This window comes from Chiloscyllium plagiosum, unplaced genomic scaffold, assembly GCF_037043375.1.
Source record: "Chiloscyllium plagiosum isolate Xiang-an unplaced genomic scaffold, Cpla_swu_hap1 HiC_scaffold_9, whole genome shotgun sequence".
In the NCBI taxonomy this organism is placed as follows: domain Eukaryota; kingdom Metazoa; phylum Chordata; class Chondrichthyes; order Orectolobiformes; family Hemiscylliidae; genus Chiloscyllium; species Chiloscyllium plagiosum.
Genome location: NW_028270147.1, coordinates 90,702,429 through 90,716,976, shown reverse-complemented (window position 1 = coordinate 90,716,976; position 14,548 = coordinate 90,702,429). Strand labels below are relative to the sequence as shown.

Genomic DNA, 14,548 nt, shown 5'->3' with positions numbered 1-14,548 from the left:
TGGCCTATCCAGTCTTTCTTTATAACTCAAACCTTCCATACCTGGTAAATCTCTTCTGAACCCTCCCCAGCTTGATAACATCTTTCTCACACTCGGCACCCAGATCTGGACACAGTATTCCAGAAGAAGCCTCACCAATGTCCTGTACTACCTCAGCATAACGCCGCAATTTCGATACTCAAAAGACTGAGCAATGAAGGCAAGCATGCCAAACACCTTTTTAACCACCCTGTCTATATGTGACACAAACTTTAAAGCATTATGTACCTGAACCCCATGGTGCCTCTGTTCTACAACACTACCCAAGGGCCTACCATTAATTGTATAAGCCCTACCCTTGTTTGTTGTACCAAAATGCAATACCTTGCCTTTATCCAGATTGAACTCCATCTGCCACTTATTGGCCCGTTTACCCATTTGATCAAAACCTTTGGCATTTCTTCCTCTCTCCACCTTTATTGATACTTAAGACCACAATCCTTCAGAAGGTGAACACCTATCTCAGACCAGAAATCAAGAAGTTCTAATTTTTAATTTGACTGCATTGAATTCAATAATAGTACCTGAAATAAATGTGCTTTTACATTATCAACAGAATTAGTCTTACAAAAATGTATTTTGGCTGCAGTTTCAACTATTTATTAAACATATTGAGTTTCTTGGATCATACTGACACAATCTCAGTTTTAATATAATTAATAATGTCCCATGCCAGGCACATTTGAAGTATTGCAATTAGTTTCTTGGAAATGTTACTTTACGGTTTATGAATGAGCAGCATTGTGACATTGATGAAGGGGTATAAGAATTATGTAGATTAGATTAGCTTCCCTACAGTGTGTAAATAGGCCCTTCAGCCCAACAAGTCCACACCGACCCTCCGAAGAGCAACCCACCCAGACCCATTCCCCTACATTTAGCCCTGACTAATGCACCTAACACTATGGGCAATTTAGCATGGCCAATTTACCTGACCTGCACATCTTTGGACTGTGGGAGGAAACTGGAGCACCTGGAGGAAACCCACGCAGACACAGGGAGAATGTGCAAACTCCACACAAACAGTCACCCAAGGCTGGAATCGAACTTGGGACCCTGGTGCTGTGAGGCACCAGTGCTAACCACTGAGCCACCGAACTGGGAAGATGACATCTTTACCCAGAAAGGAGCAGAATTACAGCCATCATTAAAAGCTAGCATCCATTAGGAATTGAAGAAACAAGAAGATGGCAAATTTCTTAGCTGGTCGAGGTGGGGGTGGAGCGACAGGAGCAGGCTATCTGAGCAGCACAAATCTTTCTGAATTGAACTTTTGGGCTTCATTTCATAAGGTGCCATGAGTACTTCTATATTCTAGAAGCAACTACTAACTAAATTATTGTCCATTCAGTTTGAAGAAAAGTATAAATGATTTTACTCCAGAAAAATGCCCCATCATTTGACAGATTATTTTTGGCATCTTTGTAATTCTGTTTGAAATTCCTGCTAAATTGCATTTCTTGCTCTCTCTCTCTCTCTGTCCTGATTCTTATTATCTGTCTGTTGATATGAACTACGTATCCTCAAATCCAAGTACCACAATCTCCCGATTAAGAGATGATGATCCTCAAACTTGAATAATAGGTGATTATTTGTGAACAACCATGTTCAATTCTACCCATATCCAAGCACCCAAGAAGACTGCTTGCCCACATTTATCAAGATGGCATCCTCCAGTATTGCTCCAGCTAAATGTTCAAATTATCCAAAATAGATGCTGCCTCCTCTGGAGTGCTATTGAAGCATGAATCTATTTTGGATAATATCAAATCACCTCAATCAATATTAAAACTCCCTGGCAGGATTAGGACACTATTGTGAATAAAGGATATTGTATTTGATATTCTGAGTTTCCTATGGATAAATTTATTCAAAGTGTCTTGAGAGGAATAATATGTCTTGCTTTTATTTGGTATTACGTGCTATCCAACTTGTATTGTTGCATGGATGATTCTATTTTCCCTCTGTGGCATTGCGATATTCTTGTGAGTTTTGAACAAAATTGACAAATTGAAAACCCTTCTTTTCCCAGGATCGTGTAACCCTGCATACGTCTGTGTGAGTAGGTTGAATGGAGTGCAACGAATATTTGGTGGGTGGGAGTGGATGTTAACTTTAAAGTAGCTGAACTCTACTGACCAAGGTTTCCAAATCACACTCCTAATGGAAGAAAGCTTGTTTCTTAAACAATTGTGCAAGTGTTTTTATTTGTAATGACCAACTTCAGGTTCTGTGTGAAAAACAAGTATTTTCGTTTGCATTGAGGTATTTCCTACTGAACCAGCGCCTTGAACGGATTCAGTTCATGTCAGTCAATATATTAAACAAAATCAGCCTTTTTTTTCTCTTCAAGATACAATGTTTCATTTGTAATTCATTGCCCGACTGGGTGGTTGTGGGATCTGGGCCCAGACTACTGTGAATGCGTAATTACCTCAGACAATGTTCAAAATTCTTAGCCTTCAAGTACCCACACCCAAATACTAGTGCACTGTCTGCTGAAGGGTAGTTCACGTTAGCATGGACTTTTACAAGTCATTGTTCACACAGTTTTGCTAAATCAACACATACATGTCTACTGTTTGGATTATTGTCCAATTCTAACCTCCAACTTTGGAGGACATACTTATCTACTCCGTCGTGGTCATGCTGCAATAAAAGCAACCTTTAATGTTGAATTGTGTGTTTCTACAGCAATGCTTTGCAAGCATGAATGTAAAAGCTGACTTTAAACTCTTGTTTGTTGCAGAACCCCCTGGAGAACGCTCCCCGCGGCGGAGGAGTATTTCAGGCCCAGGATCATCTGAGAAAGCAAACGGAATGGATGATTCCACATCCCCATTCAAGGTAACGTATTCTCTAATTAATAGCATTAAATCTTTACTTCCCAATCTGTATTATTTTTCTTCTTCATATACAGAACCTTGCATGTCTAGATTTTGATTGGCATCTCAGTAATTGCAGCCTTGAGAAGACTACTTCTTGTGAGTTGGGTAATTTTACATTGGAACACTTGTCAGTATTCAGCCCCTCGAGCCTGTACTACCATTTAATGAGACCAGGGCTGACCTGTTGCTGAACTCCATGTACGCGCCTTTAGCTCCACATATCTGCCTTAATGCCTTTACTTTCATGAATAAGCTTTCTTGATTATTTTTTGGATCCATTCATGCATTTTAAAGATTATAGCAGCTGAAGATCAAGTCCATTTGGCTGTTTGGGCATCTAAAACCACTCTGATCTATCCTTTTTTTATTCCAAAAAGGTGACTTCACACTGCTACAGTTTTGCCATTCACCCTAGTCTATTAACTATGTTGCAATAACATCAGCAACAATGGACCACATACAAGCCTGTCCTTATATTTTCATTCAATGTGAATAACATTTCTGTTTTTTTTTGCAAAACCAAACTACACTTTTAGCTGACCTGAAGGCAGAGTGAAAGAGGTCCTTTATTGGCCAGCTTATGAAATTGTTGGCTAGTTGTAAATCTACAAAGGGGAAAAGTGATATGGATTGTGTCCTCAAAAATCACCTTGAAAATAGTTTTCAAAGTGTACCATTAATCAAGAGTGAAATTAATGTGTTAAATGATTCAAATGGATATGTAGCTATACATGGATTCACTTCTGACCTTCCGAGTCTTCTACCTTTGTTTCTTGGAAAAGCATAAAGTGGAACTGACAAGTCAGTGAAACTATAATCAGACAGTTATTCAGTAACTCATTGTGAAATGGAAGCCCTGATAGTGTACAAGACAAAAATATAACTTCAGTGCCCATTGTCTCCTGAGGCATGTTACAGTTGTGCTACAATTTGGTGCAAGACAGCGTTGGTTAACAATTATTTTGTCATCCTTGAGAGACAACACTATCCTTTCAAATGCAAGTGTTCAAATGAAGACACTGCCAATCTTTCAAGATTTCTTGCTTGAGTTTTGGCCATTACTTTGAAGGTGACCGAACTTTGAATAACTAGCATCCTCATCTAATAACCAGTGTTCTAAAAGTCATTGAATTAAATAGATTTTTTATTTCTGTCTTAGAAATCACACACTTGGCATTCAGTTGGAGTTCAGCTAAGCATTGCAAAACTGGCAACTGTGTGTGGCACAACACCTGTATTGCCTTCCGAAAGGAGTCATAGAGGAGTCATACAGCATGGAAACAGGCACTTCAGTCCAACTTGTGCAATGCCAACTAGGTTTCCTAAATTGAATTAGTCCCGTTTGCCTCCACTTGGCCCATATCTATGTAAACTTTTCCTAACCATTTGTCTATCCAAGTGTCTTTGAAATGTTGTAATTGTACTCACCTCTATCACTTTCTCTAGTAGCTCGTTCCATATACACACTCCCCTCTGTATGAAAAAGTTGTCCCTCAGGTCCCTTTTAAACCTTCCCCTCTCACCGTAAACCTGTGCCCTCTAGTTTTGGACTCCCTTATCGTGGGAAAAGACCTTGGCTATTCATCTTATCTATGCCCCATATGATTTTATCAATCTCTATAAGGTCACCCCACAGTCTCCTGTGCTCCAGGGTGAAATTGTCAAGCCTATCTAGCCTCTCTCCTTTAACTCAAACCCTCCAGTCTCAATAACATCCTTGTAAATCCTTTTTGCATTCTATCCAGTTTAATAAAATCCTTCCTATAGTAGCATGATTAGAATTGTATGCAGTATTCTCAAAATGTGGCCTTACCAATGTCTTGTACAGCTGTAACATGACCATTCCAACTCCTATGCTTAATGATCTGACTGATGAAGGCAAGTATGCCAAATACCACCTTAGCCATTCTGTCTACCTGTGAGGCAACCTGTACCCTTAGGGCTCTCCATTTGGCAACACTTCCCAGGAACTTATCATTAAGTGTGTAAGTCCTGCCCTTGTTTGTCTTACCAAAGTGCAACATTTATCTAAATTAAAGTCCATCTGCCATTCCTCTGCTCACTGACTAGTTGATCAAGATCACTTTGTTCTTCACTGTCCACTATACCACCAATTTTGGTATTGACTGCAAATTTACTGGCCATGCCTCATATATTCTCATCCAAATCATTTGTATAAATGACAAACAACCGTGGACCCAGCACCTATCCTTGCAGCACACCAGTCACAGGCCTCCAGTCTGAAAAACAACTCTGTACCATCACCCTCTGTCTCCTGCCATCAAATCAGTTTTGTATCCAGTTGGCTCGCTCTCCCTGGATCCCATGTGATCTAACTTTGCTAACCAGTCTACCCTGCAGGCAGTCTGCCTCTATTCCTGATGAAGGGCTTTTGCCCGAAACGTCGATTTTCCTGCTCCTCAGATGCTGCCTGAACTGCTGTGCTTTTCCAGCACCACTGTAATCCAGAATCTGGTTTCCAGCATCTGTAGTCATTGTTTTTACCCCGTTTAACCAGTCTACCATGCAGAATTCATTGAAGGCCTTGCTAAAGTCCATGTAGACAACATCCACTGCACTGCCCTCATCTATCTTCTTGGTTACCTCTTTTTAAAAAACTCAATATCGGTGAGACACAATTTCCCACACACAAAGCTATGCTGACTAGAGTTAGTAGAAGCTTTTATTAGCTTCCAAAAGAATGAGTGGATATGGCATAAGAATATTTTATTATCCTCTGCCAGTTCACAAAACTGTAGAAGTTCCTCCCAAAGCTCCACACACCCCCTCTTCATCCAAGATGCTTTTCAAAATCTATCTCTGACCAAGCCAGTAATGTAATTCCCTCTTTGGAACTATGGTGAAAGCAGAAGACATGATATGTTTTCTATTTGCTCTTGAAGATCTATGTGTTTTTTGAAACAGAGCTTGGAATTTGACTTTTTGGCCAGATCTTTCAAACGATTCTCCATTCCTTTCTCCCACATGTTTATCTAGTATCCCCTTAAATGCATTCTTCATTTTCACTGTGATGGGAAAGTGACACAAAGTGTTTGCTCTCATAAAGAGTCAGTACAGGCAGAGCAGACCAAATGGCCTCCTTTTGGATTGTAACCATGAGTCAAATGACTTGAAGTCTGAACAGGTAAAACCCAATAAATACTGATGGATTATTTTCCCATTGGGACTGCCCACTTGAGCAGGATCCACATGAGCACTCCAGGTTCAGCCATTTTTACCTTGATTAGTTATGTATGCATAACCAAGTTAAGGATAACCAACTCCCATTCCTAGACGTGATGGTACAGAGAACATCGAATGGAGAATTCACCACAAAGGTATACAGGAAAGCCACACACACAGACCAAGTCCTGAACTATGAAAGCAACCACCCCAACACACGCAAACGAAGTTGCATCAAGACACTATTCCAAAGGGCCACAATACACTGCAGCACACCAGAACTGCAAAAAGAGGAAGAGGAACACCTGTACAAGGTATTCGCCAAAAACGGATACCCGCGCAATTTCATCAACAGATGCCTAAGAGAAAGACAACGGAACGAGGACATGCCGCAACCCAAAGGACTAGCCACACTACCATACATCAGGAGCATTTCAGAACTGACAGCCAGACTACTGCGACCACTATGACTTATAACAGCACACAAACCAACAGCCACCCTCAGACAACAACTCACCAGAACGAAGGACCCGATACCCAGCATGAGCAAAACTAATGTAGTGTACAAATTCCCATGCAAGGACTGCACAAAACACTATATAGGACAAACAGAAAGACAGCTAACGATCCACATCCATGAACATCAACTAGCCACGAAACGACACGACCAGCTATCCTTAGTAGCCACACACGCAGACGACAAGCAACATGAATTCGACTGGGACAACACTACCATTATAGGGCAAGCCAAACAAAGAACAGCCAGGGAATTCCTAGAAGGATGGCACTCATCCACAAACTCCATCAACAAACACATCGACCTGGACCCAATATACCAGCCACTACAGCGGACAGCTGAAACTGACAACCGGAAGCGGCAGGGACAGACCACTATAAATGCTGGAGGAAACACCACAGAAGCGCTTCACAGGAGGCTCCCAAGCACTGAGGATGTCACCCAGACAGGGGACGAAACGTTTGCAACAAACATTTCCAGCTCGGTGAACAGAACCACAACTTGTTTTTCAATACTATACCTTTGTTCCAGTTTTGTATACAGTTGGGTCCCTTTACTGATTTCATAGCCCAGCAGTGGCATTAGTGCTGGGCTCCATGTAATAACTTTGCTGAACAGTACCACCCTCCCCTCTCTCTTACTCTCTCTCACTCACTCGCTCACTCTCACACACACCAACTGAAAATCAGCATTATCGAATTTTCAGTGCATCATATTGTCACACAAATCACTTAGTGATGGAGAGAAATATGAGGTCACTGTTAATGATTTATTTTCTGGAATTTCAGAATTATTCTTCAAAGTTTGTGAAAGGATTTGTAGCTCGGGTGCTTGTTGTTGTGGTTCTGTTCGCTGAGCTGGGAATTTGTGTTGCAGACGTTTCATCCCCTGTCTAGGTGACATCGTCAGTGCTTGGGAGCCTCCTGTGAAGCGCTTCTGTGATCTTTTCTCCGGCATTTGTAGTGGTTTGAATCTGCCGCTTCCGTAGCAATGAAAGCAACCACCCCAACACACAAAAAGTTGCATCAAGACACTATTCAAAAGGGCCACAACACACTGCAGCACACCAGAACTGCAAAAAGAGGATGAAGAACACCTATACAATGTATTCGCCAAAAATGGATACCCACACAATTTCATCAACAGATGCCTAAGGGAAAGACAACGGAACGAGGACATGCCACAACCCAAAGGACTAGCCACACTATCATACATCAAGAGCATTTCCGAACTGATAGCCAGACTACTGCAACCACTAGGACTCATAACAGCACACAAACCAACAGCCACTCTCAGACAACAACTCACCAGAACGAAGGACCCAATACTCAGCATGAGCAAAATCAATGTCGTGTACAAAATCCCATGCAAGGACTGCACAAAACACTACATGGGACAAACAGGAAGACAGCTAACGATCCGCATCCATGAACACCAACTAGCCACGAAACGACATGACCAGCTATCCTTAGTAGCCACACATGCCGATGACAAACAACATGAATTCGACTGGGACAACACTACTATTATAGGACAAGCCAAATAGAGAACAGCCAGGGAATTCCTAGAGGACTGGCACTAATCCACAGATTCAATCAATAAGCACATCGACCTGGATCCAATATACCGGCCACTGCAACGGATAGCTGGAACTGACAACCGGAAGCGGCAGATTCAAACCACTACAAATGCCAGAGGAAAGATCACAGAAGCGCTTCACAGGAGGCTCCCAAGCACTGAGGATGTCACCTAGACAGGGGACAAAACATCTGCAACACAAATTCCCAGCTCGGCGAACAGAACCACAACAGAATTATTCTTTTCTAACTTATTAGAAGTAAATTAACTTACATAGATTTTCTGTCATTCACTCGTGAAGTTTACCTCATTTTATTATATACAGAATGTTGTTCTTGAAGTGTTGTTTGTTGCATAATTTACAATTCATAATACTATTATTGATTTAAATATTTGAATTGTTACATATATTGTCTGTATGACACATGTTACAGAATGTAACTTGCAGAAAATATTTAGTTAGATAATTATGCAGAACATGTTTGTTGTGAACACTTCCACCAGATGGAGCAAAAAGCATGCAGGAAACAGCCTTGTTGCCAACTGACATTACCTGCCCTATCTGCACATGTGCCGGCACCCATTTTATTGGCCATTCTGGCATTTGGATGAGGAGGTGGATTGCTTGTCCTTTTACACCAACGGTAAGAGGGAAGCAACAGGTTGCTGGAATAGGTGCAGCAGTGGCCAGAGCCCTCAGAAATAGTCTCCTGACTCTGAAAAATGTGCCTCATGGGCAGCATGTGGCTGGAAAGAATTGGGCATTAGGACTATCACGCTGAAGGAAACTTGCTCCTTGTCAAATTTGGGCAGGATAAGATCTGCTTCATCCTGAATGGCAGGTCTAGTTTGCCATTATAGATGAACACTGAATTTTTCATCTTAACTGATAAGCACTAATTAATAATTAGTAAGTGCAACAATTGCTATAAACAAAGATGAACAACATTTTATTATCAGAATTTAAGTTTTTCTATTTGTGTAGATTCCAAGTAATCAAGTGGAGGTTGCTCTTACAGAGATCTCATAGGCATGGCAATCAACTCTTTCTATACTGGAATCATTTTATGATTCTGTGATTGTTTAAAATCCTTATTTAAACATAGTGGAGATTTCTGGCTGCGACAAATGTACCTATCGCAGCTACATTGCTTTGACAGGGTTGTGGGTATTACGAATGGCCATTCGGATACGTTTGTGGGGGATTGCTCCTGACTTTGATATTGTTTACTGGTATAAAAGAAATACAGTTCATAGCGCTACAATACTGTCTAATAAAATATAGCTATTTGTAACCTAATTAAATGTCAATTTGAGCCAATTTGACATTTGAGTAGGTGTTAAAATATGTTTTTTTTAGGGTCAGTAGTGTATGAACTAAGCTAATTGTACAAAATGGCTCTTGAAGTGCACAAGTGGATGAAAAAAACTATTGTATCAGGGTGAGGCTGAAGAAATGGGTACCCATGATCTGAGAAACAGCAGTAGGTGTAAGCCATATGACCTGTCATACATATTCCATTGTTCAGTATCATCAGTGAAAGTCAAAATCAACTTTATTTTGCCCTTCTATATTTATATTCGTTGATTTCTTTAGAGTACAAATATTTATCCACCATTACAGCAATTATTAATTTTCAGAAGTATTTCATTGGCTGTAAAGTACTTTTCCTTCAATCTTGTGTGTTTGTCAACCGAGCATAAACTGAGATTATGACTCCTACACTCTTTAACCAGGGAAAACAATCTCCGGATTCTGAAGACGGGTTTCTGGACCTGAAACGTTAACTCTGCTTTCACTCCGTAGATGTTGCCAGACCTGCTGAGTTTCTCCAGCAATTTCTGTTGCTGTTGAAAATAACCTCAGCATCCACCTTCTCAAGCTAGTAATAAGAATTTAATATGTTTTGATGAAACCACTTCACTTACAATTCTCTGGAGTTCAGGAGAATGATATTTGATATCTCCACGTAACTCAAAGTTGAGGCACTGCTCAAATCTTTCTATCTCTCGACTATTTACAGTTTGCTGTACTGAAAATTGCCTGTTAACACCAAGGGCAGAATTTTCTCTTGTTAGGTTTTGGCTGAAGGGCTGATAAGATACCCAGACTGTTTCTTCTAAGGAAGGCCCAATATATCTTCTGTTAATCAACTAATCTGAAGATACTGATGTACCTTGTACTGAAATTAGTTTACCAGATTTGATTGTATTGTAAGCCAAAGGTATCGGGAAAGGAGAGTGGGGTAGGTTCAAATCAAGGCCAAAAGCTGGCTTGCAGCCTACCCAAGTTAAATACAAAGGACTAAGGACTTTTGATTGAACCTTTCCTTGGAGAAGCAGTCCACAGTCTTATTTCTGAGAGCATTGCATGTTGGTTGGAAGAGGCCTTTAGGTGATTCTTGATTGGTTACTTAAGGTTCTCAAATTGCCAGTGGAGGCAGTGAAGTCAGCCATGGGCCTTTTCACTCAGTACTTAGTTCTGTCGCAGACGGAAAGGTGGCAAAGATTAAGTGGGCTTCCACTCCATTAAATAAAATATCTTCCCTGTCTTCCACCTCACTACCTATACTTCTCGAGGACAAAGTTCTGCTTTTCACCAATGTTTTTTTTGTCCATCAACCAAACCTAATTCTGTGCTAGTATATTATTCCTAATATGAGGAGTCAGAATCTTGTATTTTGTGCTTAGTGATTTTCTGATTTACCGAGATCAGTTCTTGTGCAGCATCTTTATCATGTGCCTCCTGATAATCCAAATCTAATACTTGTTGACCCTTGGCAAACCTAGTTAATCAGAATCCTAAACAAACTCTTGCTTTCTCTCTTTCATAAAGCTGACTCTTCCTAAATCATTGTGATTTTCAAAGTGCACTGTTGTCACATCTTTAATGGGTGTGGAATAGGCTCAAGGGACTGATTACCTCTTTCTGTTCTGTGTGTCTAGGTCTTAGAATGTGCCTAATTACAGTATTTAGTTTTATGGCCAGAAATGGAACCAGGATGGCATCATACAACTATACATTGACAAAAATAGATTATGTCCTACTTGCTGTAACATACCTGTCATTTTACAACAGCATATCCTCTGCTTTAATGTAAAAACGACTAGGAAATCAGTTTGCACAATTAAACATAAACACGTGCATTCCAGCATTTAGTTCTAATGCATCTGAACACAGATATTCAAACTGCACTGTACGAAAGAGAACGAATCATGACTTCTTTGGCTGTCGTGATTCAAGCCGAAGTTTTCCTCAGCAATCAGCCAAGTGTCTTTTCAAGGGTAGACAGTTGAAATGCACAGTGGTGATGGGGCAGGGGTTCAGTGTCCTTTTGAGCATTTGTTGAACAGAAAATAAGGGCCTGAATTCAAGACTAAATTGATTCGTTCTTGATTGGTTACTTTAGGTTCTCAAATTGCCAGTGGAGGCAGTGAGGTCAACCATGGGCCTTTCCACTCAGAACTTAGTTCTGTCGCAGACGGAAAGGTGGCAAAGACTAAATCAGATAAAAAAACAAAGAGTAGGAATAAATGGGTCATTCTCATGTTGGAAGACTGTGATTGGTGAAGTAGCACACTTCGGGCCCATGTCTTCACAATATATATCAATGATTTGAACATAGTGACCAAGTGCAATATTTCCATATTTGTAGATGAGACAAAGTTAAGGTATAATGTGTGTTCTGAGGAAGATGTTAATTTTTTTAAAGAAGATTTAGACAGGCTTAGTGCTCAGGCAGGAAACTGACAGGAGGAATGTAAAATGGATAAATGTGAGGTTATCCACTTTGGTAGGAGAAACAAACATACAGGGTATTTCTTAAACGGTAACAGTTGGAAGGTGTAGGCATGCAAACAATACTTAGGCGTCCTTGTCAGTAAGTCACTGAAGATGGTTTGGAGCTTGATTAGACCCACCTGTTTGCTGTATGCAGTTTTGGCCCCCCCTCCCCTTATCTCAGAAAGTATATTTTTGCCTTGGAGGGAATGCAATGAAGGCTCACCAAATTTATTCCCAGGATGCAGGCCTGAATTCTGAAGTGAGATTGGTAAACTGGGGCTGTAAGCTCTTAAAAATTTGAAGAATGAAAGATAATTTTATTGAAATCTCTAAAATACTTAAAAAGATAGACAGGTTAGATGCAGATAAGATGTTTCCCTTGGGGGGAGGTTTGCTAGTGCTCTTGGGGGGGTTTAAACTAACTCTGCAGGGGCATGGGAACCTAGACTGTAGCTTTAGGGTGCAGGACCTGGAGTGTAGGGAGGTTAGGAACATGGCATCAATCTCAAAGGAGGGTGCCTGTAAACAGGAAAGTGGCTTGAAGTGTGTATACTTCAATGCAAGAAGTATACGAAATAAGGTAGGTGAACTTGCAGCGTGGGTTGGTACCTGGGATTTCTAAGTTGTGGCTATTACGGAGACATGGGTAGAACAGGGACAGGATTGGCTGTTGCAGGTTCCAGGGTTTAAATGTTTTAGTAGGGTCAGAGGTGGGGGTAAAAGAGGGGGAGGTGTGGCATTGCTTGTCAAAGATAGTATTACAGCGGTGGAAAGGACGATGGATGAAGACTCGCCATCTGAGGTAGTTTGGGCTGAGGTTAGGAATAGGAAAGGTGAGTTCACCCTGTTAGGAGTTTTCTACAGGCCTCCTAATAGTCCTAGAGATGTAGAAGAAAGGATTGCAAAGATGATTCAGGACAAGAGTGAAAGTAATAGGGTGGTTGTTATGGGGGACTTTAACTTTCCAGATATTGACCGGGAAAGCCATAGCTCGAGTTCGCTAGATGGGTCGTTGTTTGTCCAATGTGTGCAGGAGGGTTTCCTGACACAATATGTAGACAGGCCAACAAGAGGTGAGGCCATACTGGATTTGGTTCTGGGTAACGAACCAGGCCAGGTGTTAGAATTGGAGGTAGGTGAGCACTTTGGGGACAGTGACCACAATTCGGTGACTTTTACTGTAGTGATGGAGAGGGATAAGTGTGCACTGCAGGGCAAGAGTTATAGCTGGGGGCAGGGAAATTATGATGCGGTGAGGCACGACCTAGGATGCATTGCTTGGAAAAGTAGGCTTCAAGGCATGGGCACAATTGATATGTGGAGCTTGTTCAAGGAGCAACTATTGAGTGTCCTTGATAAGTATGTACCTGTCAGGCAGGGAGGAAAGGGTCGTGTGAGGGAGCCGTGGTTTAATAAGGAATTGGAATCCCTTGTTAAATGGAAGAGGGCGGCCTATGTAAAGATGAGGCGTGAAGGTTCAATTGGGGCGATTGAGAGTTATGAGGTATCTAGGAAGGATCTGAAGAGAGAGCTAAGAGCAGCAAGGAGGGGACATGAAAAGTCCTTAGTTGGTAGGATTAGGGAAAACCCTAAGGCTTTCTATAGGTATGTCAGGAATAAAAGAATGACTAGGGTAGGAATAGGTCCAGTCAAGGATAGTAGTGGGAAGTTGCGTGTGGAGGCTGAAGAGATTGGGGAGACACTGAATGAATACTTTTCGTCAGTATTCACTCAGGAACAGGACATTGTTGCCGATGTGAATATTGAGTCACAATTAATTAGAATGGACGGCTTTGAGGTATGTAGGGAAGAGCTGTTGGAAATTCTGGAAAGGGTGAAAATAGATAAGTCCCCTGTGCCTGATGGCATTTATCCTAGGATTCTCTGGGAAGCAAGGGAGGAGATTGCAGAGCCATTGGCCTTGATTTTTATGTCCTCGTTGTCTACAGGAATAGTGCCAGAAGACTGGAGGATAGCAAATGTGGTTCCCTTGTTCAAGAAGGGGAGTAGGGATAACCCTAGTAACTATAGGCCGGTGAGTCACACTTCTGTTGTAGGCAAAGTCTTAGAGAGAATTGTAAGGGATAGGATTTATGAACATATGGACAGGAATAATGTGATCAAGGATAGTCAGCATGGTTTTGTGAAGGGCAGATCGTGCCTCACAAACCTTATTGAATTCTTTGAGAAGGTGACTAAGGAGGTAGACGAGGGTAAAGCGGTAGATGTGGTGTAAAAGGATTTTAGTAAGGTGTTTGATAAGGTTCCCCATGGTAGGCTACTGCAAAAAATACGGAGGTATGGCATTGAGGGTGAGTTGGAGGTTTGGATTAGGAATTGGCTGGCTGGATGAAGACAGAGCGTAGTAGTTGATGGTAAAGGTTCATCTTGGAGTGCAGTTACTAGCGGTGATCCGCAAGGATCTGTTTTGGGACCATTGCTGTTTGTCATTTTTATAAATGACCTGGAGGAGGGGCTAGAAGGTTGGGTGAGCAAGTTTGCGGATGATACGAAAGTCGGTAGAGTTGTTGACAGTGAGGAAGGATGTGTCAGGTTACA

General features: G+C 41.4%; 1 protein-coding gene across 11 annotated transcripts in view; it reads left to right on the top strand.

Annotated features, from left to right (window-relative positions):
* The window catches only part of rasal2 (RAS protein activator like 2), a 393,387-nt gene that overhangs the window by 254,294 nt on the left and 124,545 nt on the right, over positions 1-14,548 (top strand). For all 11 annotated transcript variants that reach the window (XM_043699987.2, XM_043699988.2, XM_043699991.2 and 8 more), the window contains one exon: positions 2,789-2,886. In XM_043699987.2, coding sequence (XP_043555922.2) covers positions 2,789-2,886 — 98 coding nt within the window. The remainder of the gene's footprint in view (positions 1-2,788; positions 2,887-14,548) is intronic.